Consider the following 27967-nt stretch of genomic DNA (forward strand, 5'->3'; position numbering starts at 1 on the left):
GATGGTGCTTGGATGATAAAAGAGAGAAGAAAGATAATCAAAACTATGCTTAAACGAGCCATCTTAGAGTTGGAAGGAGAAGGGAATGTCTTATTTCAGTAGTGAGTGACCCTTTGATGCAGTGTATAATGAGGCCTTGCTTAAGGTAATTGGAATTAAGGTTTATATATATATATATATATATATATATATATATATATATGCAAAGGATTCAGATGGAAACGTGTTGGCTAAGTCAAGTATTATATGTTTGGAATGGAATAAGAGATTCATGGAATTTATACTGGTGGGCATTTATTGATTACTTAGCCGGCTTGATCCAATAGTATTCATGCAATGTCTACGGATATCTGTGACTAAAAATAATAGTATTATATATGCTCTTGAATTAGGGGTAGATTGTATTTTGCTCATTCTACTCAAACAATTAGTAAATTAATCTAAATATGTTAAATTAAAAAGTAAATTGATCATCCATTTGAAAATTTTATCTATTTCTACTGTTAAAAAATGATTCATGCATTTTAACATGAGGTACGCGTAGCACGCCATATGTCATTGGTTAGTAATTCCATTAGTTACACTAGTTTTTAACAATATAAATAGATGAAATTTTTAACAAAAATCTCTAATTTACTATTTGATCTAATGTTTAAGGATCAATTTATCTATTTTTTAAATAGAAGGGACAAAACAGAGACCTTCATGATATTTTTACTCTTAAAACAACTAACAAATTAAGCTTTCATTTAACTTTTCTGGCATCTAGCTTTCAATTTGCAACTCCAAGCTGTCTATGAAGGTGAAAGACCATTTCTATGCTTTATAAGAACCAGCACATTGGGCATGGATTATCACATCTATTTGTCTGTGTTAAACAGGGTGATTCGGGGTTTTATATTAATATGACATTTTCCAAGAATCGCATTTTGTTGGAAGCCTCATATTTCCAACATATTGTTACCTATTCTTCATTCTTTGAACCTACAAAATCAAATATAGTTGGCATAATTTTAATTAATATATCTGCTTGTGTAAGTGGGTTGCCATCGACAGTCTGCCATCTGTCCCAAGCTGTTAGAAACATATTAGATATCTGTTTGTAAACTTTGTAAAAAAATGGGACTTTTATTAGAATTTTTTCAATACCCCATCTATCGGCTAACATAGTCATCAATATTTTTTGAACTTTTCATTTTCAACCTCTCAAATTCAGCTCTTAATGATTGCAGACATACCCTGTTGAAGTATAGAACAAACTGAATCAAAAAAACTTCTTTCATTCTTTCTTGCTTAAGAGATAGGAATACCCACATATTTATTACATGCAGTCCCTTAACCACCTTTAACAGCTAGCAGATAATCCTAACTACTTTTAACAGACTTTAACTACAAAACTGTTTCTTAAATTCCTATAACATTCCCCATGCACTTCTAACTTTCATATGAAGCAACTTGAAGCTGTCTCCTGAACTTGGTGAACAGTAATGCAGACAATGGTTTTGTTAAAACATCAGCAACTTGAACCTCACTGGGCACGTGACCAACTTGAAGCACACCCGACGCTACCTTCTCCCTTACAAAGAACACATCCAGCTCTACATGCTTAAATTTTGAATGCAGGACTGGATTACCTGCTACAGCAACTGCAGCGGAGCTATCACACCAAACCAATGACTTCTTCTGAACCGAGACACTTAATTCAGCCAACAACGATTGAAGCCAGACCAATTCGGCTGTGACATTCGCCAAACTCCTGTATTCTGCTTCGGCGGTCGAAAGGGACACAACTTACTGTTTGCGAGAGCTCCAGGAGATTGGATTCCCTCTAAGAAAAATACAATAACCCGAGGTGGATCGTCGTTCATCAACATCAGACCCCCAGCTTGAATCCAAGTAGCCTTCAAGAACAAACTTAGATGGTCGATGAAAATGCAGACCATAGTCTAATGTGCCTTGCAAATACCTCAAAATTCTCTTCACTGCTTTAAAATGTGTATCTAAGGGTCAGTGCATATACTGGCAGACTTTGTTTACTAAAAAATCAATATCCGGTCGAGTGATTACCACATACTGGAGGGCCTCCACTAAACTTCGAAAAAGGGTCTCATCATTTACCGACCTTCCTTCATGAGCTGACAGTCGACAAGTAGACACCATTGGTGTAGGAGAGCTATTAGACTTTCCATAGAAGCCTTCTTAAGAAGATCTTGAATATATTGCTTCTGATTGAGAACCAGCCCATCTGAGGTATAATGAACCTCAATGCCTAAAAAATAACTCAACTTCCCTAGATCCTTTAAAGAAAACTGTCGATCAAGATCCTTGACAAGCTGGTTTATAGCACCTGAATCAGACCCTGTGACTATGATGTTGTCTACATACACCAGTACATACAACAGCTGATCCCCAGACTTTCTGATAAAAAGAGAATTATCAGACTTCGATATGTCAAACTGACTAATTAAGAGAAATTCCCTCAGCTTGTGAAACCAAGCTCGAGGAGCTTGCTTAAGTCCATACAACGCTTTCTTTAACTTGCATACCAGCTGCTGGCCATTAACCCCTACTTGTTCAAAACCTGGTGGTTGCACCATGTATATGTCCTCATTTAAATCACCATTAAGGCGTTATTGACATCTACTTGCCTTAGAGACCATCTCATGGATAATGCTATTGACAGAACCACCCGAATTGTTGTAGGCTTCACCACCGGACTAAAAGTCTCATGAAAATCAATACCGGCTTCTTGGAGATAGCCTTTAACCACTAACCGACCCTTGTATCGTGCTATAGAACCATCAGCATTCTTCTTCACTTTGAATATCCACTTATACTCTACTGCTCTTTTGCCTGCAGGTAAGGGCATAAGGTCCCATGTACGATTCGCAAGCAAGGCTTAATATTCAGCTTGGGTAGCAGCTGACCACTCAGGACTCTAAAAAGCTTCATGTATGGAAGCTGGTTCCTTCATAGCCACCGCTAATGAGAACACTTTTGATTTATAAATGCCACATTTAGACCGAGTCTACATTGAATGATTATTCACAGCTGGCCTGATGGGAGAAGAAGAATGTGAGGATTCAGAAGCTGGAGGAGAGGAAGGCACACGATCAACATGAGAATCATGGTTAGAAGGAACTGATGTAGGAGGTGCGACTCAAGATGAGGTGAGTGGGCCAGCTTCAGAACCAAAATGAGAGTTAAAAGCTGGTGCTATAACAACAGGAATATGAGACTGCTGACGAGGTTGCTCCTTGGGACAAACTAGAGTTCGAGAAGAATACCCTTGCTGAAACAGGAACTGAGTCTCATCGAAGACAACATGGCTAGACACAAACACACGACCAGTGTCATCGAGGCACTTATAGCCTTTGTGATTCGGTCCAAAACCAAGAAACGTACAACACTTGGACCTAAACTGAAGTTTGTGTTGATTATATGACCGCAAGTAAGGAAAACAGGCACAACCAAAAACTCACAAACGAGAGTAGTCAGGCAGCTCTTTATACAGTTTTTCATAGAGACTAATGCCTTGGAGAATACGTGTAGGTAGCCTATTGATTACATGGACTGCATGAGAAAATGAAGAAGACCAGAATTCTAGAGGCATTGATGCTTGAGCTAGAAGAGTTAAGCCCATGTCAACAACTTGTCGGTGTCTCCGTTCAGCCACACCATTTTGTTCCGAGGTGTGGGGACATGTAATTCTATGTTGGATACCATGTTTGAACAATTCAGTGGACAGAGAGCGATATTCACCCCCCCAATCGGTCTGAAGCATTTTTATAGAGTAACCAAACTGTGTTTGAATCATTTGTTGAAAATGAAGAAAACAGTTCAACACTTCAGACTTAACCTTTATGAAATACAACCATGTATATCTACTATGCATATCAACAAAAGACACATAGTAGCAGAAACCATTTGACTTGACATGAGCGGGTCCCCAAACATCAGACACAACAAGCTCAAATGGAACAGAATAGACTATTTTTGACACACTAAATGGAAGTTTATGAGATTTGCCGAGTTGACAAGCTGCACACACACTTGGCAAACCATTATGCTGAAAAGAAACATTACAATTCTTTAATACTCGAACAAGGGTGTTATTGCACGGATGACCGAGCCGATTATGCCACAACAGAGGTGTGGAAGAGAGCTGAGCCTGATACACAGACATAGAGTTAGGTAGCACCATCTTGGAAGAACCATCCTGGGAGGCATCAAACCGGTAGAGGCCTTTATGCATGTGGCCCACGAGAAGAATCATCCCTGTCTGAATATCCTTCACAAAACACATATAGGGGTGAAATTCAAAATAAACTGAATTGTCCCTAGCAAACTGTCCAACAGACAATAGGTTCTTGCAAACAGTAGGCACATGAAGCACATTTTTAAGATGTAGAACCCTTGAACTAGCCAACATAGAAGAAAAGCCTACATGCGCTATAGAAACATGCTCACCATTGCCCATAGAGACCCGATCTGTACCTGTGTAAGGAGAGACAGTCGAGAGATTGGTTACATCAGGAGTGATGTGATTTGTGGCTCCAGAATCAGGATACCAAGCTTGAGTTGAAGAATTTGAAGAAGATCGGGAAGGCTGTGGAACTGAGGAATGAGACGGTTGTGTATGGGAGCTGCAACAAGAAGAAGAAGACTGCTGCTCATAACGATGGTAATTGACAGTTTTTGAGTCGTTAGACTCCACTCCAGAAAAATTCTCATCAAATCGATGATAGCATGACTGAACCACATGTCCAACTTTACCACATAGTTGACACTAGGGTTTGGAACGCGACCACCCCCTACCATTGCCACGATACCTACCACGAGACCAACTCCTATCATGTCCTCTACTGCCCTGTCTAAAATCTTGAGTATAACCATTGAAATCACCATTATTTTTCGAGTGATGAGGATTCTTGGAATAGGAAGACACATTAGCCTGCATAGGTACGTCTGCTAACAATTCTAGCTGTCGTGCCTCACAATCAAGAAGCATTTCAGTTAGAAGATCGAGATACATAGGACTAGCTGAAGCAATCACGCGAATAGACTCAAACTCTAGCGAGAGTCCAGCCAATATAATGCTAACTTGCTCCTGCTCAGTAACGACACTTCCAGCAGCAGCAAGACTGTCACTCAACCGTTTTACCTTTGCCAAATATTCCTTAATTGTGAGATTCGCCTTCTTGAGAGAATACAAATCATGACGCATTCTTGAAACCTTTAGATTGGATTTAGCTCCAAACCGTTTCTCAATAGTAGACCAAATATCAAAACTAGTTTTAGCTGTTGTAAGATGAACGAGAACCTCATCCGAAACTGTGGACAGTAGCTAGGAAGCAAGAAATTTGTCTTGTTTCTTATGAGCAAGAAACAATGGGTTATCAATTAACTGACCATCGACTCTAGCAACAAGAGGAGAGGGAATTGGAAGAGTACCTTGGACAAATCCTTCAAGATCATAACCTTCAAGAATGAACAAAAGTTGATGTTTCCATAGAAGAAAATTAGCCTCAGTAAGTTTGATGGTGTCATACTTGGAGAAGGAGTGAATCATGGGTGACACAACAGTGCCAGAACCAGGTGAAGGAGCAGTATTCCGAGAATCAGCAGACGGACAGGACGTATCAACCCAAGGCACAGAATCAGTAGCCATGAAAAACACCAAAGAAAGCAGAGAAGAAAAGAAAGAAAAAAAAAACTACACCAGAAATTTCTTGGCTCTTGATACCATGTTGAAGTATAGAACAAACTGAATCAAAACAACTTCTTTCATTCTTTCTTGCTTAAGAGATAGGAATACCCACATATTTAATACATGCAGTCCCTTAACCACCTTTAACACTAACAGATAATCCTAACTACTTTTAACAGACTTTAACTACAAAACCGTTTCTTAAATTCCCATAACATACCCCATTTGTCCAGTGATGTTTTCGCATCCAAATTTTTTTTCAAAAGTTAAGTCGTCAACTCCTTAAAACCTTGTTATCTTTTTTGCGAGCTTCCTTTAGTACCCATTTCTCTTCACTTCTCAAACCGCTTCAACAGCTGCATTTTCAGGCTCAACATATTCTTTTTTATAATATTCCAGCAATCTTGAGTGAGAGCCAAATATATCTTTGATTTGGAGGCTCCAGTTATCATAACTTATCTTCATTAATTTCAAAATGTGCAGTTGAATTACTTGCGTCATCATAACATGGCCTCAAACTAAACTTCTATACCATTTATTGGATGCATAGTGAACACTGAAACCAAAATAAGTTTATTACTCAAGGAAGTAACTTACTAGAAAACAACATAAATATATAAACACTTTCTTTTTCTCCATTACACACTTCTATTTCTCACCGTACATGCACTACATTTATAGCCTAAATTAACGGACTTAGATGCTCCCTTTGCCGCCATGCTTTACCGACTTAAAGTCGGTTTGACTTCAACAGTTTCTTCGGAACTTGGTGTTGTGGAAACTATCTTCCATCAAAGATAATTTATCGTATTTTAATGACAAACATACTTCTCATGAACAAATTGATTAACTTTATCATTGCAAATTAGCATTTTTAAGCATTCTTTTCAATTAAAATTGCAGATATTTTGGATTATTGCAGGTAACAACATAAGAGTAAGACAAACCTTGCATGTACACTAGTTATATATGTTTTTGGCAGCCAATTCGTATATATTATACTGTGTATTGAAGGGCAACCACAGTTGGGAGACAACTGAGTCTAGCTAGCTAGTGGCCAGCTCCAGGACTTGGTACTGCTGATTGCAACAATCGATCAATTTTACCAAGATGAACAGAAAAAAGCCTTTCGTTATCAGCCATTATGTCAGTTGTAGGCTTCTTGGGAACATCACTTGGAACCAAATTATCCTTGGGGGAAATGACTGCTGCTTTCATCTCACCATTGAAAAGCTTCCTAGATTGCATCGATGGTACCTGATAGATCAAAACAAAGACAATTACAAGCAAAGCAAGGTTTAAGCAAGCCATTATTGGGATCCCAAGTAACCTCTATCTCTTGGTTTTGAAGGCTTTAGATAGTGTGTTGTATCAGTTAGATTTCGAGGTACATATATATATATATAGATGAATTCAGTGATAGATTGCTTCACGTCATGTTGGCTAAGTCATGTCATACTTAGAACAAATAAGTACTTAAAATTTAGGCTGGTTTTAAAAGATTTTTGTTGAGCTACCATGGAACTTGGGGTTGATACAACTCAACTGCAACATTTCGACCGGAATTTTGTTTTATAATTCCTTTGTAATGCCAAGTATTTTGTTTACTTCTTTTGGTAGATGTTTCAGGTTCAAGTTGTGCATGAAGGTCAAAGATCATTTTTGTTTTTTTTTTCCTTTAGCTGGAGAAAACGTTAAAAAAATTCTGTTTCTTCATATAATTCAATGATCAAATAAAGTAAGTACAAGCCAAGTTTTTGGCTGTCATATTTGCATTTCATATATGATTTAAGATGAAAGGCCTAACTTTTTCTTGTTTTGGTAATTTAGGTGAAAGGGGGAAGTTCGGGTTCTTGCTCAAAAAGAGTCGAAAATTGTGCACCAATCATTGAGTTAAAACCCAAAGATCTAACATTTTTCTATTAGCTAATTTGTGCAATTAATTCAGTCCTTCCTTCCTTCCAAACAATCAATATATATATATATACACGAAGAATCAATTACATGGCGATGCGTATCCTTATATACAAGCTCATGATTCAATGCCCTTCTTCACTAAAATTTCTATAATTTATTTCACCTTCAAAACTTAAAAATAATTATTTTGATTATTTATTTAACTTTTTTGTTTCTTTTAACCCTTAAACTTATATGTTTGTCAAATCACTAAAAAATGAATAGAAAAGTTAACTTCTATTAACTTTACTGTCGTGGTATACACATGAGATGTCATGTTAGTAATTAATTAAATTTTAAAATTTTAAAATATTTTTTATATTAAAAAATTAATTAATTGCTTATGTTGCATCACGTGGTAATCTATATGTATGCCAGGTTAGCAAACTTAACAGGTCTCTTAATTTTTCCATCCGTCTTAGGATGATTTGACAAGTAACGCAAGTTTAAGGGAAGTGACTTTTTTTTTTGTAAAATTAGAGGATCAAATAAATCACTATTTTTTTTATTACCTAAAACTTCTATAATGTGAAATAGGGGTGAGCATTAGATCGCGTCAAGTCGAATTGAGTCAAAAAAATTTTAGTTAGTTAAGTTAACAAATTCTATGTTAGCAATCGAACTTAATTTAAAATTTTTTCGAATCGAATAAAGTAAAAAAAGTTCAAGTCAAATCGAGTCGAGTCGAATTAATAAAGCCTACTATTATTTAAACTCAATGTTGTATTTACATGGACTAATTATTTAATTAATAGACGAAGTATAAGATTATTTAATTACATAAACAATATAATTGTTTTACATTTTAAATTAATAGTTTTGATTTTTAATTTTATAAAAGATAAACATTTATCAAGATGATTGAGTTTTGCCTTTTTTATTCGGATTTTCAGATAACTCAAATTGTGTAATTTATATTCGAGTTGAACCAAAAATTTTGATTTTTATCAAGTTTATCTGAATAACTCGAACTATTTAATTCAAAATTTAAAATTTTTATCGAATTTTTCTAATCGAATCAGATTTTACTCACCCTACTATGAAATTGTAGAAATAACGTAAATATAGCTTTTTAATAAATGAATTTAATTTTAATATTTAAATTGGTACATACTATTTTGTTTTTCAACTTGGTAACTGAAGTTTAAGTTTTGTACATTCAAATCCATTTTACAACATTATTGAAATGATATGATGTGGATCGATCGGTTTTTACACATCTCACACATGTCATGTCATAGTTGAATATACCTACTATATTAGTAAACACATTAAAATTTGAAAAATATATAAAAATCAAGATTTATAAAAATTTCAATTTTATAAAAATAAAAAGATTATTTAAAATTTTGAAAACCTATTTGAAATTTTATAAAATTAGAAATTAAAAATATATGATTCAGAAATTAAAAAAATAGCTAAAATGTTTGAAAATAAAAAATAAAGTAAAAATTTATTCAAACTTAGAAAAATAAAATATATAAAATTTAAAAATTATCGACTTTGATCAACTTTAACTAGAATTTACAAACCCATTGAATTAGGAGTTTTGAGATGCCAAAAAGACGTAAAATTGCGTCCATATCTTCACTTAAATCGCAGTGGATATATATTACAATGTTGATCTGACATCTACCATTATGTTTAACTTTTGTACAACATGCAAAAAACTCCTTTTATACACTAACTCAAATGCTAATCCTAAAGCACTTAAAGCCTCGTTCTAACTAAAATTTGATAATTCAGAAGTTATATTTTACCCTATAACTTGAAGGCCTTAATCATTCCTTCTTGTAAAATGTGGCCCGAAAAGGGCCCAAGTGTTAACAAGATGGACATTTTTATTAAAGGCCTTAATTATTAGGGCAGAGGATGAAAAATCACAAAAACTTGTGGATATGTATTAATGTTAGATCAGTTCATGAGCTAGGCTATTTATCTTAAATTTAGGAAGGTTCGAAAAAAAATATTATGTTCGAAAATAGAGTTTGAAAAAAATTTTAGGCCAGTTTAAAATATGGTTCGAACTCAAACTTGAACTTTCAAGGCTCGAGCCCGGACCAACCCCACCCATTTTAAGTTTATATTATTTCATGTTATGTTATTTTTATATATATTATATAATTTAGAATACATTAAAAAAATAAACATATATTAAATATATAATACTACTCTAATATAAATATTAAAATAATGTTAAGATGACTATATAAAAGATTCAATAAATAAAATTTTATAATATAATATAATATAAATATATATTTTTAATTTAAAAATAATATGGGCAGACTTAAAATGAGTTTGGGTTAATCTTTTGCAAATATGAATAAGTTTGGGCAAAATTTTAAGCCCAGATTTTGGGTCGGGCCTAACTTAGACCCGACCCGACTCATGAGCTCCTTTAATTAACATATGTCCTTTAATGTATTTGTGATGTATTATATAAACTTTTGGAAGTTAATATTTTTATTAAGGGAAAATATTTGATAAATTTACAGTGGAGCTTTTAGACTCTACAAGCAGAATTGGAGGGTTGATAAGTGTTTTATATGAGTGTAGTAAAATATTATAAAATAAATATTTAGAAGAAAAAATGCATGACAACTTTTTAAATTATTTTGTGGAATAAAAAGTGTATCAAATACTAATATTTTTATTAATATAACTTTTCATATGTTTGGGTATTCATATTGTATTAGTGTTTCATTTTAATTTTTAAAATAATTTTTCATGTCTTGTAATCATATAATTATGGATTATGATAACATTTTTAATAAATAATAATAGGTAGCTTAATATTAATTTTATGGATTATGATCAAACCTATGTAAGGACTAAGTTATAATCTTTTCTTATTTGTGTCGATTGAAAAATTAATTTATGAATCCTTTCTACCATATTATTAATGGTCTAGTCCAATTAAAAGAAGACACATAATTTTTTATTTAGAAATTTAGTCCAAATGTACATATGATATGAAAAAAAAGATGATTTATTTTCTTTTAATTGGACAGACCATAGATGATTTGGTGGAAAAAGTCCATAAAATAATTTCTCATATCGACTAAGTAAATTACACCTTTAGACTTGCATGATCTACATACTTTATTAAAAGAAAACTAAATGAAAAGCATATACCAAGCCAACAAAATCATATCCGTGTTTATATTTTATTTTATTTTTTAATGAATTACAAAAGGAGAATAAATCCCTAACAATAACACAACTAGTATAACTTGAACTCAGACCACACCTAGGGAGAGCGCCCTAACCATCAGCCAATAACCCATATTTACTTATTATTTATTTTTTTGCTAAATCGAAGAGGATTTATTAATAATAGAGAGAACAATACTACAAAGTTGTAGGTCTCAATCAAAGAACAAAACACATTAACAAAAGGCAAAAGACATACATGAATTAGAAGACTTGCATATGTGTCGTCATGGAAACAACAAAAGATAAAAACCACATAAATCACAAACAAAACACAAGTTTATTTTTAATAACTGCTTCTTCATCGAACATAACTTCACTTTAATCTTTTTTAACTTTGTAATTGCCTCTTTCATATCAAGCCTCCCATCTGGAGCCTTTACTGAACATTCTAGGCCAACTTGCAAAATGGCTAAGGCACAATTGTTGTAACACCCCAAACCCGGCGTAGACGTTATAGCCAAATCTGGCGATGTCACATAGAAAAGGATTTAAAATCGAATTTATCAAGTCAAAACCATTTCCGTTTATTATCTTCTATAAATTCAAAATCGTTTTCTCATTAATTTGATTCGTTTAAAAAAACATATTCTGTAGCGGAAGCTTTTTAAAACTGTGATATTTAAAGAAAATCATTCGCGTTTTAGGAAAACGTTGTGTTTAATAAAATCGAGTTTTCGTTGCAGTTCAAAAGTTCATGAAAACAGTTAAAATCCAAATCAAAAGCAAAGAGTCTAAAAGTCCCAATTACATCAAAAGTACCCCAGAAAATAAATAGGAAATAAATACCATAACTAAAATTAAAGTAGTTCAATAATCATGTGGTCACCGTCAGTCCTCCGCCGCACCGATCCATCTAAGTTTGTGGATTACTTGTACAGATAAAACAGAAAAGGGTGAGTTTACGTAAACTCAGTGTGCAATCCCCACAGAAGACATGCATACAGTCAAACAACAGTTATCAGTCAATGGCGGTCTGGGCCTTGGCCCATTACAAATTCAAATTCAGTTTAGGCCTTAGCCCATTCAGATACAGTTCCAGATATGAATTAGGGCCTTAGCCCATCAGTATGCATTACAGTAACAGAAATCAGTATCCTACCCACCAGCCTCTACACACCATCTCCGACCATCCCTACACACCATGTGGGGTTCAAAACACTCACCCAACCTTACACACCAAGTCGTACCGAATGCAGCACTTATCAGTAATATTGCAACTGAGCTGCCAGATAATAAGAATGAAAGCCTTTCAGTATAATCAATCATCCCACCCCAATACAGATGCAACTCAACATGCTCAATGCAGATATACAGAATACATGCTAACATCCAGTTATCAGTCATACATACAGATTAGTAAACATGCATAAATCTAACATGCTCAATACATACATTGTATATTCAGATCACACGATTTAGGGTCTAAGAAGCGCTTACCAACCCTACAGTAGCTTCACAGTCGACTTGGGCGACCCGTGCAACCTAGGAAACATTTTAGCTAAATGGGCCCACACGCCCACGTGGTTTGCCCATGTAGGCCCACACACCCAAATTTGCCTTGGCCCGTGTGGATCACATGCCCTGGCCCAAATTTCCACACGCCCATGTGGACTACTCGTGTGGCTCACACGCCCGTGTGGCCTACACGGCCCAATTCGGTCGAGCCCGTGTGTCGCACACAGCCTACTTGGCTATCACACGGTCGTGTCTAGCGCACGGCTTGGCCTTCATCGATCACACGCCTATTTCGTCGCACACAGCCTACCACACGGCCGTGTAGCATCAACAGTAAGGTTTTTAGCTTTTGCCGAAAACCCGTTTTCTTGCATTTTGGGTACACACCTAGTACGTTTTCTATGCAAAAGCACTCCATAATAGACCAGCACCTGAAATCGACAACCTAAACTCCACAATCAGTCCTAATTCATGATTCACCTGAAACCACAACATTGACAACAGTTCAATTAAACCATTCGTCCCTTACCCCAACACTTCGAGCAATTGACTACAATTCTGCAAGAGTAAAATCTTGGTCTCCTCAATTCGCTATTGTCAAAACAACCATAAGACCCATTCAACGTTTGAAAAACAAAAACACAAGTTACTAAATGACAAGACTTCACTTATCATGTAATACCTTGAAAATTTTTACAGTAAGATATTATCCTTGATATAGTAAAATAAGGAAATAAAGTGACAAAAAGGGAAATTTTGAGTTATGTCAATATTGAGAAGTATATTATGATATATTAATTCAAGAAAGGACTAAATTGTAAAAGTGAGAAAAGTTTTGTTGCACAAGAGTAAATACTCAAAATTTAAGGGGTTAAAGTGTAAATATGAAAAGTTGAAGGACCAATAGTGTAAATATTTTAAGAGTGGAATGATCTAGAAACTAAGGAAAATGGATAAATTAGGACCAAATTGAATAGGTGAAGAACTATGAGGGACTAAATTGCAATTTTACCAAATTAAATGATGACTCAAGGATGAAATTTTAAAAGATAATAAAGGGCAAAATGGTCAATTGGAAGAGAGAGAAATCTAGAAAGAAATGATGATGTTGATGATATTTTATGATTATTTAATTAGATATATATTATTTTAATGAGATATTTTATTATTTTATCATAAAAGGAAGGAAAGATGAAGAATTTTCATCATCTTTCCATGCATGCAACCAACGTTAGAAGAGAAGGAAAAGAAAGAAATTTTCTTTTCTTTACAATTTGGTCCTTCCACCAAAAATTCACCATTTTTACCTAGAAATCAAAAGAATTTCCATAGCTACTAAGAGAGAGAAATGTTAAGGAGACCATGGGGAGTTAGAATATCAAGTTGGGTTCAAGAAATAGAAGCTGGAGGAGAGAGAAAATCAAGTTAAAGATTAGTATCAATAGAACAAGGTAAGTATATCAAGATTTCAATATGATTTTAAGTTTGTTATTATTGACAAAGCATGGAAATAATGTTATAGTAGAGTTTTCTTACATAAGGTCCTATGTTCTTGATATGTTAGTGAAGAGAAAATAAGAGAAAGTGATGAGAAATGGTGTAGAAAAAGAAAATAAGGGTGTTATAACATGGTAATTAATATCTTGTACTAAAACAGTTTTGGACAGTAGCGGTAGTCTAACCTTGAAAAATCATCAAAAATTGTAGAAATCTAATTATAGGATGAGTAAAATATGAAATTAAATCTTATTAAGTATAGTTTCTTATAGAATAAATGATGTAAGCAATGGAATTGTAAATCATGAGATATGATGAATTTTGTGAGACAAGGTCAGAATGATTTCGGGTTCCCCTGTTCTGAATTTGTAAAATCATAAAAAAATTGTATAAAAATAATTAGGCACTTAAATTTAAATGTTTAGAATCCTGAATGATTCTATTTTCAATATAAACAAACGACAACATCATTCGAATTTTGTACGAGGAGATAATTAATTTTTAGTAAAGAAGGGTCAGAACTGTCAGACAGCAGAACAGGGGTAATTTTAAAGAATAAACTGTACTTATTGGCTAAACCAAAAATTCTGAAAATTTTATTGTAAGAATATATATGAGTCTAGTTTCAGGTAAAATTATCGGATCTTAATTTGGAGTTCTATAGCTCCAAATATAAATAATTTAGTGATTATGATACAAATGGACAGCTTGAATATTCATAAAAGTAAATAATAAAAATTATGGATAATGTTACTTACAAGTATGTTATCTACATTAAGGATGTGGAATGGAGAGGAGGAGGAGGAAAAATATGTATGAATATTAATCTAGCATGGCTAATTTGCATATTTTAGACTCAGGGACTAAATTGAATAAAAGTAAAATTTTATGGGCAATTTTGTAAAAATGTCAGAAATGACCAAATTGCATGAAATGGATTATTTTATTATTTAAATTACAAAATTGAATGAAATTATTAATTTAGTTCATGATCGGGGGAAAACATGTTTTAGGGATTAAATTGAAAAGTGTTGAAATTATGGAAAATTCTGATGTTTTATAGAATTCATGGACTGTTATCAATATATATGAGAATAATAACTGGAAATAAGGATTAAATTGCAAGAATTTTATTTTCTTGACCCCAAGGATGAAATCGTCATTAATTAAAAGTTTAGGGGCAAAATGGTAATTTTGCCTAGAGCATTAATTAAATGCATTAGAATACGAAATGAATGAAAATGATGATCAAATTTATTTATAAAGATCCGGACGACTCAAATATGAGACTTGATCGTGGAAAAGAAAAGATATCGGATTAATGAAATTATAAACACAAACAAGCAATAAGTTAAGTTTGTGTAACTTGAATTGTATTTTAAATACTTGAAATATGTGGTTATGTGATGAAAATATTATTTGAATGTTCAATTCATGATATTTGATGAAATATTGATAATACTCGATATAAATTGAAAATAAATCCCGGTTGAATGAAAGGAAAATTCGATAGATATCTGAAAATGAATTGACGGTAAAAAGGATCTAGCCTGGACGGGTGATCCTATTCTGATATAGCCCTCCCGAAGAATACGTGTAAAATGGATTTAGCCAGGACGGGTAATCCGAATTAGGGTCTGAATTTAGCCTAGACTGGTAATTCAGATCCAAGCTCATTAGAGTAATTGTCGTTGTAGGATTTAGCTTTGAACGGTAATCCCGACAATACTCTATGAGTTTATATTACAGTGATTTAGCCTGACCGGTAATCCCACCGTAAGGATAAGGTTCGCGGGAGCGTGCTCTCTGATATGAAATGTGTAAGACCATGGTTGAAAGATACCATGGCAACCTGATATAAAATGTATAAGACTATGGTTGAAAAATACCGTGGCAACGTGATATGAAATGAACAAGACCATGGTTGAAAGATACCATGGCAACATGACAGAAAATGAGTAAGACCATAGTTGAAAGACACTATGGCATCATGTCAAAAATAAATAAGACCGTGGATGGGAGACGCTATGACATCTGTTGAACAATTGATATTCAGGTAATATGTATCAGATGACGAATAGTTATATGAAATAATTATGAAGATAGATAAACGAAATAAGTATAAGTACATGAAATATAATTTATGTTAAGTTTGATATAAGCTATTACCTAATAAATATACATAAAATATATGGAAATGATGGAACATGAAATATTGATATAATGAAATGAATGATATATGCTTATGAAGAAACGTTAAGAGCATGAAATGTTTCATGACATGTACATATATGATTATCTTTGATATGTTGATACAAGGAAATTATGTAAGTTGAGACTATTATTAAACTCAAGTGCGATATGTCGAGAAAATAGATATATCAATGTTGAATTTATATGAGATATGTGCAAGTATACTAACAATGTTGTTGTTTGATGCTTATACATGTGTCAAACTGTTGATTGAATGGTAATATATTTATTTATATGATGCATTGAATCGGTAAGTATTTAAATTTTTTTTAGTGATCTGTAAATGGTAGTAATTCTCTGAAACCCTGTTTTGGCAGCAGATACGGATTAGGGGTGTTACATACCAGAGTCGTGCAACAAAACGAGAATAACAAGAACCAAAGTGCGACGGTTGACAAAACAAAAAGAAACGAAGAATAAAGAAAAAATAAAACAAAGGAACGGCATAGAACAGAAGATTAACGTCAGTTTTTTCCCTTAGGAGGAGGGAGAAAGTTTTGCAAAAAGAAAAAAATGACAATTCTGATAACCCCCAAATCCCTTATTTTCCTCCCACTAATCCACTTCTCAGGCTTTTAATTCAACCAAAATTTTGTCTGATAACCGAGCAAAAATAATACCCACGCTCATGCAGGGATTCGAACACAAGATCTCCAACCAACTAACACTCAACTTAACCACCAGACCAACAGGCTTATTCTACTATAATTTTATAAATAATTTAATATAAGCCCACTGAAGAAAGATAGGGTTTGATTCCAAAAATAACAAAATTTGCCAAAGACAGAGCTTAAACTTAGAACCTCTCACACACATAGAGAACACATAACCACTGAAACAAATACACATTTGTGTCACATTTTAAGAAACAAAAATAAGAATTTTGGGGCGTTACAATTGTCAACTGCTAAATGTTTCCTCCCAATACTATTATGTAAGTTGGTATCTAAAACTTGATTTAGCGAAGGTGATATTGATTCTTCCACCTGTTAGAGTATATCAAGAAGTTGTAAATTAATTAGGTAGTTCAGATTGTTAGTAGGTTGTTAACATTTAGTTAGTAGTAGTTGAGTCTCTATAGTTTAGTATAAATACGTGTATTAACAATAATCAAGAGTATGAAATATACACTATAGTTCAAATGTAAAAATATTCATTTACCAGTCATAGTTCTCCATATTATCTTATACACTTTCATGGTATCATTCGCCTAGATCCTGGAACTATGTTCTTGCTCCGATCTCATGACTTATTCCATTGATTCTGTCTCTGCCAATTATGCCAATTCTCCACCTGCATGTGATCCAGCACCTTTGGTTTACTCTGAATCTGGTAAAACTCACTTAGTGCAATGTTTTCCTAAACATGATATAATTAAGCTCAATGAAAGCAATTTCATCCAGTGGCAGCAACGCATCAAGCTCATAATAGAAGGATATGAACTCACTGAATTTGTCGATAGATCTCTTCAGCCTCTACCTCATTTTGTGTCGAATCAAGAACGCAAACTGGTGTTGAATCTTGAAGCCTCGTTGTTGCTTCAACAGGATAAGCTCCTTGTGTCGTTGTTGTTTTTTGTAACACCCTAAACCCAGCCTGGACATTTAAACCAAGTCCAAAGAGTTACATTGTCGATACTAGAAACCCACATTTATAAATGCAAATATTTAAAAACATTTAACATATTATAACAATCATAGCAATCAACCAACCATTCAATCCTCTTAAAACATCATATTACTAGAGAAAACTGAAATTACTAATAATATAACCAAAAAGAAAGATAAAGCAGATTCACCGAGCTCCCACAACACTGACCCGTTCAAGTCTGTGAACCATCTAAAATTCAGTCAACAACAAAATGAGTTGGGAACCCAGTGCATGATAGAAATAAATTTAACTAAGCATGATTATAAAAATAGTCCTCGAAGTCCAAGTTTTTGTCGGAATCAGAAAAACATTTAATACAGATTTAACATATCTGTTATATGACAAAAACAATTCCAGTTTAGATACAAAACAAATTAGAAACACATACAGTTATTCCTACCTCATCTGCTACACACTATCTCTGACTATCCCAGCATACCATTAAGGGCATTTAACACCCATCCAACCCTACACACCATATAGTGTCAGTACGACAAGTTCACTAAGACCCAAACTAGTTGCCAAATCAAATAGCGACAAAACGTCAGGTTTACATATAAATTGTAGCTGAGCCACTGAATCAAAACAATTTACTTCCTCATTCATATAATTCCCAACCAATGCAAATGCAGATTATAGATGTCGACAACATATGTACAGTTATTCTGATTCAATTAATAGGTAGGTAATACAGAGCAATATCATTAACAATCATCACAGTACGTATACATTTATATAATTCATATCTCAGTCTTAAAGTATCAGATAGTACTCATACAATCTAATTCTGATCATAAATACATTATGGAGACCAATGTTTGTTTAAACAACACTTACGACCTCAAAGACAAGTTCTAGATTTATCTACATGCCACACGGCCGACACACACCCGTGTGTCATACACACTCGTGCCGTCTGCCCGTGTGGTCTTAATTTGTAAACAGTGAGTCACATGGCCTGGACACGCGCCCGTGTCTCTGGTCTAAGTGGTCCTAAATCATAAACAGTGAGTCACACGGTCTGGACACATGCCCTTGCCTCTGCATTTGGATTTTGTTCACTTCAACTATAGGGTGTGACCCTATAGGCTCTTGTAACATTAGTAGTAATACTAGAACGTTTCTAATATTACAAGCAATGAGTGGTATCTAGCAATGCATTATTGCTACCCAAGTTACAAGAAGTCGTGATTCGAGATAACCTTTTTGTGACAATTTTTTCATATATTATATCATTTTATCCTTAATATCTAGATTGGACACAAGTTATGGAATAGTCACAGTTGCATAGTCCAATCTCATATTTCTTGATATTCTGAGTAGACTTGTAAAACACCCTAACTTGCATTCATCGCCGAAATATTGTTATAGAGCATTACCGTAAAAGCGTAACATAAAAACATACATTTCCAATCAACTACACATTAATCTCAATGCATTATCATTGTTTGAGCCTACAATAATACTTGACTAACGACCTTTTAAGAATAATCATATTATTCTACGGACTTTATTATTGATCAATTTATTTATATACACAGAAAAAGAAACCGAAATAACAATGACAATGTCTTATATTAATAACAAGGTAAATTGAGTATGTTATTACAATCATCTCATTATTGGTTGGGCATTCTCTAACAAACTATTCACTCAATCTAGTAATCTTGATTTGATGGACTGACTTACTCTTCGTTCGATGGATTGTTTTAATATTCATATTATTCAACATTTGTTTTGTCTTGCTCCAATCAAAAGAGTAAGGATCATTGGCAAATTTATTTAGTTGGATAGAGTTTTTTTTTTCTCCATAATTTACAAACATTCAAGTATAGTAATATCACCGATTTGCCCAAGAATTTGAATACTAAGATGGTTCCCCAAAAATGATTTGAAGTAGTTATAGAATACCACATAGAAAAACAATTTCATCAATGGCTAAATGATCAAATAGCACCAGTAAAACACCTAATTGAAAAGAAAAGGGAAAAAATGTACTTAAAAACTTGGGACGAGGAGCTGTGACAAACTCCATTGCTAGTAATATCATTGCTCATCAATGGAATCTTTGCTAGATAACTTCTAATCAATATATAAAAGTCCAACGAAGGATTGGATAGAGAATCGAATTAATGAACTTATAATATTTATATCAACTCAACTAACATTACTTCCAAATGAGTAAGATTTCCAAGAATCTTAATAAATACTAATTAAAGACATTGAATAAAAATAAAGCATATATCTATTTTAGTCAAATTAACAAATGCACTCTTTATTCCCCCCTTCAATATCCTCTAAAAACCTCACTTTGATTTTGTTTAGCTTCGTAACAATCTCTTTCATGTTAGGCCTCTCATTTGGTAACTCTAATGAACATTCTAAGCCAACATGCAAAATGGATAAGACACAATTGTTGGCTGCTGAACGTTCGCTCCCAATAGTGCACAACAAATTGGTGTCTACAACTTGATTTAGTGGAGATGATATTGACTCTTTCACCCAAATTTTCAAACTCTGTTCCCCTGCAAACATTTTATCTGTGGGCTTTTTTCTCGTGATGGTTTCTATCATAAGAATACCAAAACTATAGACATCACCTTTTGTTGAAACAATTCCTTCAATTCCATACTCTGTATATGAATTTAAAAGAACATCATTAATATCCAATGATATCTTGATAATAAAAAATGTTATAAAATATCTAATCATTATATGTTTCCATGCTATATTTAATCTTGGGTTTAATCTAATTGCTTCCTTAAAAAGAGACATTCAATACGTCTAAAATTCAAACTTCTAACACATGATCCCTTCTGTTATCCACATCCTATACTTGCATTGTAAAGAGAAAAATTTTGGAGTAGAATTAGAAGTATCACCTGGTGCTACATACCCAATAGTCGCCATTGTCATGGTATGTATCATTGAATCCTCTTTACATAAGAGTTTTGCAATCCCGAAATCACCCAAATGTGCAACCATATCTTCATCTAACAAAACATTGCTAGGTTTTAAATCACAGTGAACTACAGGCGTTGCATTACCATGATGGAGATATTCTAGCGCAGATGCAACATCTATCATTATGTTTAACCTTTGTAAGATATCTAAAAAATGATTGTTGAAATACAACCATTTATCAAGACTCCCATTAGGCATGAACTCAAGAACTAAAGCTTTGAAATCAAGATCATTAGAGCAACTACTAATGATTTTGATTAAGTTTCGATGACGAATGTTGCGAAGAACTTCACATTCAACATCAAAACTCTTAAAAGCTCCTTCTAACTCTAACTTGAATACCTTTACTGCAACTTCCATCCCATCTAAGAGAGTCCCTTGATATACAGAACCATAGCTCCCATTACCAAGAAATCTCCTATCACTGAATCCATTTGTAGCTTGATGAAGCTCGTGGTATGAAATTCGTCTCCACGTTCCTAAAGGTGTCAAGTCTTCTTGAGCTGTCGATCTGTCTTTTCTCTTCCTTCTTCGCAAGATAATGATAATTAAAGAAACCACTAATACTGCAGAGGCAATTGGTAGTGCTACAAATATTATAAGCTTTGTTCTCACCTTGGAATTTCTAAGAGGTCTAGTTTTGCAACTTGGAACATGAAGCTGAGCTGGACCACACAATGCTTCATTCCCTTTAAACGACTCGAATGAGTAGTTTCCAAATGATCTTCCTTTAGGAATTTCTCCTTGAAGTCTATTGAAAGAGACATTGAAATATTTGAGATAAGGAAGCTTCTCTAAAGACTTGGGAATCTGACCGGAAAGATTATTTCTTGACAAGTCCAAGAACTCCAAACTCAACAAGTTACCAAATGACTCAGGAATAGAACCTCTGATTCTATTGTTGGATAAAGAGAAATAAGTCACGTCTTGGAGATCTGCAACCCCAATTGGGATATCACTCGATAACTGATTATTCGACAAATCCATACTAGTCAAAACCTTCCACTTACCAATGTCAATTGGCAGTGGACCACTTAGAGAATTTGAGGACAAGTTCAGGATGAGAAGATCACTAATCCTTGTCAAGGTTGAAGGTATTGTCGAAGAAAACATATTGGAGTCGAGATATAGACTCCTTAAAGAAATGAGACCACCCAAGCATGCAGGTATTGGTCCTGACAGTTTGTTACTTGATAAGAACAAAAAAGCCAGCTTCTTTAGATGACATAAATCAGATGGAATAGGTCCGTCCAACTTATTGTGATGAAGAGAAATCTTTTGAAGCTCTTTTAATCCTCCAATTGTAGTAGGAATCATTCCTGTCAGTTTATTATGGGACAGATAGATACTTATCAAGCGACTTAAGTTTCCAAATCCACTTGGGATGCTACCCCTAATGTTGCATGCAGGACCATAGAACTTTTGGAGAGAACTTGAGAGATTCCCTATGGAACCTGGAAGTTTACCGCTGATTAGTGGGTTGTCGCCAAAATACAAGACTTCCAAGCCTCGACAGTTTGTCAATGAAGAGAGAAAGCTCATTCCTGAGGAACTTAAATTAGTAGTCTCCAAGTTGAGTCTCTTTAAATTTCTTAGATTGCCAAGAGTGTCAGGAATGGTCCCTGAAAAGTAATTACTTGATATATCAAGACTAGTAAGCTGAGAGGCATTGGAAATAGACATTGGGAATGAGCCGACAAGTTGATTTATATCAAGATGTAACTGTTCCAGGTTCGGAAGCCAAAGGCCCACGTTAGGTGGAAGATGGCCAGAGAGCTGATTTAATTCCAAGTAAATGATCGACAAGGTTGAAATATTAAATATTGCGGGAGGAATAGAACCAACGATATTGTTGGCTCCCAAATGCAAGTACTCTAGATTCTGTAGGTTGCCAATTTGATGAGGTATTGTGCCTGTCATAATTTTTATCAAACAAATATCGAAAAATAGAAGAGTTTGTATTTTAAACACTGGTGGTGTGTATTTTCTATACATTATTAGTATAAAATACAAATTTAAAATATTTTTATAAACGTATTACAAATATTAAAATATCTTCAGTAACTTTAAATTGGAATTTTAGATTGAAAGTTGAAAGAAATTTAAAATATAAAGATACTGATGAAATAACTTTAATATAAAAAATTACTTCTCTTCTATCCATTTACCTGTAAAGTTATTATCGGGAAAATCGAGCACACTAAGAAGAGTAAGATTCACAATTTGTCTTGGAATTTCACCTACAAGAAAATAAAATTGCACATCAAATTTAGAATTCTTCCACAATATTGCAATAGATTAAATAAAGCATCATTAGCAAGGAGATCACATCATATTGCAGACTTCAATACTAATGGAATAAAGGTCCATTTAGGATTTGAATTTCGAGAAAAATATCTTCCTCTTATAGTTTTTCTTTAATATTTACAGTAATTTTTTCTTCTTTCCACTGCATTGCATGTAATTTTAGGTATTAAATATTTTAAAATAGATATGATTCATACTGTTTATTAAGTAAAAATTTATATTAAATGAAACTGAACTGATTAAATACAACTAATATTTATAAAAAATAAATATTCAATTTTATTATAAAGTATATTTAATTTCTTTTGAGTTTTAACATATAAATTAACAATAAATAAATAAATTTATTTATTATAAATTAGATTACGAATATAATGATATTATCTTTATATATATAATGTTAATGTCATGTAAATTTATTTTAAAATTATTAATTATTATCGTACTTATATAAAATCATATATATAATTATAATTATTTAATTAAAAATTAAAAAATTGGTGAAGAAATTTTATTATTTTAAATTATGTAATTATATTCAGTTTTTATAAATTTATTACTTAATAATATATTATTCTATTTTTAAGTAGAGCTTTTAAAAGATATTACTAAATTTATTAATTTCACATTAATATACTATCATTTTAATTAATATTTAATTAACGTTCTTTTATTATTATCATGTAATAATAGTAATAAATTATTATTCTAATGTTAATTTAGTAATATAATTAACAATGAAGAGTATTTTCTTCAGTTTAAAAAATTAGGATTAATTTAATTTATTCTAAAGGTCAATTATTTTTAAAAATAATTGAGAGGATAGAATAACTTTAAAATAATGAAAATAAATTAATACATAAAAATATTAAAATAATATACAAATTTGGAACTATATAAGAAAGTAAATATAAAAGATACTTACACTAAATTAATGATTAAATTTAATGGTGACGGTTAAAAATTATTTGTTGAAATTTGACTTTTTTTCAAAACAAATTCACTAAATGTTTTTCATTGCACCAAAAAATAATGATAAATAAAAAGAACGGATTTAAGATTGTTTGCTTCATACAGTATAAACACTTACAAAAACAATTTTAAAATAATATCATAATATTATATTAATTTATTATCAATTAAAATAATATTTTATCTCTCTTTAGTGTCATTGTTATTTGAATATGATTCAATATTGTTTATCCGATGAACCATTACTTTAATACTCTATTCTTTTTTATATATATAATTCTAACTTGATTGAATATACCTAACTATTGAATGTTATTTTTTACCAGTAATTTTTGTGAGCTACTTGGTTGAATATACCTAACTATTGAATGTTATTTATAAGACTAAAGTTAAATTTTAATTAATATATAAATCTAATAGTAATTAAGTGATAATTAAGATGCTTAGAGTTCTATTCAATTAATAACTCTATTTACATAAGTAAAATTAGAAAAATTTAAAATAAAAATAAAAATAATCATTTTTTATAATAATATCAAAATTAAATTAGAATTTTAACTAAAATTATAATTAAAGTATAATTCTAATTATCAAAATTTATTCTAGTATGTTATGCTTAGAATTATATTCAAATAATAATTTTATTTTAAAATTAAAAAATTACATCAAACTTTTTCTAACTAATAATTGTAAATTTAATTTAATTTTAAATGTGTAGTTATCACATTTTTATTAAATTATAATTATTTATAATTGTATAATTATCAAAACTTCTATTTTACCTCAACTTTTTAACTAGGCTAAATTAGCCTTATATGCTGGGTTTTTTTTAATTGACTAAATAGGCTATTTGTTTTCAAATTTTAATCAAAATTTAAGGAAATAAGTCGATTTTGGAAAGAGATAGTGGACGCGCTTTTTGCACAGGTGGCAAGAAAGCACACCCACACTATTTTGACTTTTTTAATATAATTAGTTTCTTTGGTCAGGTAGTGAAATGCTAGTGATTTTATCCTTGAGTCCTCGGTTCAATTCCTCTCCCACTCACATTTGTAGTTTTATTTTATTTTATGTTGTTTTAAACTTTTTATTATTTTTAATTAATGTTTTTAATATATTAGTTCATTTGGTTAAATGGTTAAAAATAATGATTTTATCCTTATGTCCCAAGTTCAATTCCTTCTCTTCTAAACACATTTGTAATTTTTTTCAAACTTTTTATTTTTAATTAATAAAAATATTATTTTTGATTTTTTATTTTTAATTCATATTTTTAATTAACATATCTTTTATTTATAAAATCAAATAATTATTACAAATATCATTATTTTTAGTAAATATAATTTTTATATGTGTAAATTTATTTTTCAATTCATATCATGAGTGTAGTAAATTTTAGTATTATATATTTTTGTATATGCATTTAAAATATTTCACATATAAAAATAGTGATATTTGAAATAAATAATTAAAATATTTCACATGTAAAAATATTTGAAATATCATACCCACAATATAGATGAAAAACAATAATACTTGAAATATTTTACATACAAAACTAATCATTATATTTGAAGTAATTATTTTATTTTATAATATTAGAAATCACCACACCTACAATATCGTAGAGAAAATAAATATTTGACTTATAAATATTATAAAGAAAAATATATCAAAAAGATTTAGTTGATGTTTATATATTATATAAAGGAATTATTAATTTCAAATATTTTTAACATAATGATATATGTAAAATATATATTTATTATTTAATTTTATAAATAAAAGAGATATTAATTAAAAATGAAAAATTGAAAATAATATATTTATTAATTAAAAATTAAAAGCTTCAAACAACATGAAATAAAAATTGCAAATATGTTTAGAAGAGAAGGAATTGAACCTAGGACTCAAGGATAAATTTATTATTATTTAACCATTTAGCCAAAAGAGCTAATATATTAAAATATTAATTAAAAATAATAAAAACTTAAAACAATATAAAATAAAAATGCAAATGTAAGTGAGAGATGAATCAAACTCGGACTCAATGACAAAACCATAAACATTTAATCATATGATCAAAGAAACTAATTATATTAAAAAAGTAAAAAAATGTGACTTAACCTGTACAGAAAGAGCTCCCAATTAGACGCGCTTTCACACAATCTCTCCAAAATCGAGCTATTTCTCTAAATTTAAAAATAAAAAAGGGGTTATTTGGCCAATTAAAAAAACAACATATAAGGCTAATTTAGCGTTTTATCTAATGATTCTAAATTAAATATTATAATTATTTTTAAATATCAATTTAGTAATATAATGGAAAAAAAAACTATTCTCCCCAATTCAAAAAATATTCTAAACTCGTGTTTTTATTAATAAGGGTATTTTTTTCAAACTCAACTAATTTAATTTTACAATTCTTCGAACTTGTCTCAACTATTATTTTCATTAACTAATCCTTCATCTTAGGATCTCAAAGTAGATTGAAAAAGAAAAAGCTTATGTACTGTTAGCGTATAAATTCATAGTGAATGATGTGATGCAGCAAGCTTAAGTAACTATTTGAATTTATTCTTAAGGTGTTTTAACAAGGAGATAAGGTGCAGTTGACTATTATATATTAAATATAAACCCTTTAAAAAGCAGTTAATAGTTAGTATGATTACCTTCAAAGTGGTTCCGAGCAATATAAACTCTCTGAAGCATACTCAAATTCCCAATTTCTACCGGTAGACTCCCCTCCAATTGGTTATATGATAAGGAAAACATTTGTAACTTTTTGCATTTGAATAAACTCATTGGAATTCTACCAGAAAGCATGTTAGCACTCAAGTGAAGTTCTTTCAAATTCGGAAAATGATCAAACATATCCTTTGAAAGATGGCCAGTGAGATTATTGATGTTGAAATTGATGAGTTCTATTGAAAGCAAATCGCGTGAAACAGGAGGTATGGAACCAGAGAGCATATTATTGCTTAGATCCATCTTTTGTAAGGAAGATATATTGAAGATGGAGGAGGGTATTGAATCGAAAAGCTGATTTCTAGACAAAGTCAAGATCTCTAACTTTGACAAATTGCTTAAAGAGAATGGAATAACACCGTTTAAGTTGTTATGGTTTAGAAATAAGCTTCGAAGTTCAGTTAATGATCCCAACCATGATGGGATTTCTCCACTGAAGCTGTTGTTACCAAAGCTTAGATGTTTCAACCGTCGCAGATTGGATAATTGGACAGGTAATCTACCATGGAAACTATTATTTGTGATGGAAAGAAGAGAAAGGAATGATAAATTTCCTAAAGAGGGAGGAAGGGTGCCTACGAGTCCCAACCCAGAAAGGTTCAGAGCTGTGACTCTATGATGCCTGGATCCGCAACTAACACGAAACCAATTACAAACATGGGTAGAAGATGACCAATTGGTTTCCAAGACATTTTCAGGATCGTAAACATGGTTTTTCAGTGCAAGAAGCGCAGATTGGTCTGTAAGTATGGTGGTTAATTTCATGGAGAAAGTAGGCCTAATAGAAAATTGGAAGATGATGAGAAGGGCTAAGTTGAGGAAAGTGTTACCCATTTGATTATGGGTATTGAGTCACTGGAAATGGAGTTTTTCAAAGCTAGCAACGAAAGCACAACTGAGATAACAAGATAGATAATTCACTCTTTATATAGACTACAACATGATTTAGGTATAAATTATTGAGATTCCACAAGTCAAAAATTATTCTATAAAATATTTAAAATATATATATCTTTAAAATTACTTGTGGATTAAAAAATATTATTAATGTATCAAAAGGTATAACACACCTAATATATTTCTAACATGAGAAACTTCATCACCGGAATAATATTTTAAGCAATTTTACAACAAAAGCTACTTTCATTTTTCAATAATGGCTGCCCAATTTTCAATGACTACATATTTTCTTACGCTTTTCTGAGTTTGGGCACTTGAAAACTTATCGTAACAAGG

At 31.9% G+C, this 27967-nt stretch overlaps 1 protein-coding gene and 2 long non-coding RNA genes across 6 annotated transcripts; all 3 read right to left on the minus strand.

Moving 5' to 3' along the window:
* Positions 1-6260: 6260 nt before the first annotated feature.
* On the minus strand, positions 6261-7256 carry LOC128295471 (uncharacterized). Its single transcript, XR_008285901.1, has 2 exons — positions 7041-7256; positions 6261-6967 (listed from the first exon to the last, which is right to left on the minus strand). It is a non-coding gene; the product is annotated as an uncharacterized LOC128295471 (long non-coding RNA).
* A 9915-nt stretch (positions 7257-17171) lies between these two features.
* On the minus strand, positions 17172-18167 carry LOC128295470 (uncharacterized). The gene is made up of 3 exons (XR_008285900.1): positions 18141-18167; positions 17538-17686; positions 17172-17383 (listed from the first exon to the last, which is right to left on the minus strand). It is a non-coding gene; the product is annotated as an uncharacterized LOC128295470 (long non-coding RNA).
* A 1702-nt stretch (positions 18168-19869) lies between these two features.
* Positions 19870-27701, minus strand: LOC108480907 (probable LRR receptor-like serine/threonine-protein kinase At3g47570). Of its 4 annotated transcripts, none has more exons than XM_053031061.1 (5): positions 26656-27682; positions 22873-22944; positions 20623-22617; positions 20341-20373; positions 19870-20265 (listed from the first exon to the last, which is right to left on the minus strand). In XM_053031061.1, the coding sequence occupies exons 1-5, from the start codon at positions 27563-27565 to the stop codon at positions 20000-20002; spliced, it is 3276 nt and encodes a 1091-aa protein (XP_052887021.1). In that variant the 5' UTR covers positions 27566-27682; the 3' UTR covers positions 19870-19999. The 4 variants fall into 4 exon arrangements, with proteins under 4 accessions (XP_052887021.1, XP_052887022.1, XP_017639529.1 ...); XM_053031063.1 differs by having other exon boundaries at positions 20154-20265; positions 20637-22617; positions 26656-27701; XM_053031062.1 differs by having other exon boundaries at positions 19870-20373; positions 20637-22617; positions 26656-27701.
* Positions 27702-27967: the final 266 nt, after the last annotated feature.

This window comes from Gossypium arboreum, chromosome 1 (genome assembly GCF_025698485.1).
Source record: "Gossypium arboreum isolate Shixiya-1 chromosome 1, ASM2569848v2, whole genome shotgun sequence".
NCBI classification, from domain to species: domain Eukaryota; kingdom Viridiplantae; phylum Streptophyta; class Magnoliopsida; order Malvales; family Malvaceae; genus Gossypium; species Gossypium arboreum.

What these genes read in the sequence shown, in the direction of transcription:
- LOC108480907 (XM_017784040.2), bottom strand. Translation starts at nt 27,565, where the DNA reads ATGGGTAACACTTTCCTCAACTTAGCCCTTCTCATCATCTTCCAATTT. An exon ending in TCCCGATAATAACTTTACAG is followed by an intron (nt 22,618 to 22,872) that starts GTAAATGGATAG and finishes AAATTATGACAG; the next exon opens with GCACAATACCTCATCAAATT. An exon ending in TATTGGGTATGTAGCACCAG is followed by an intron (nt 20,374 to 20,622) that starts GTGATACTTCTA and finishes ATTCATATACAG; the next exon opens with AGTATGGAATTGAAGGAATT.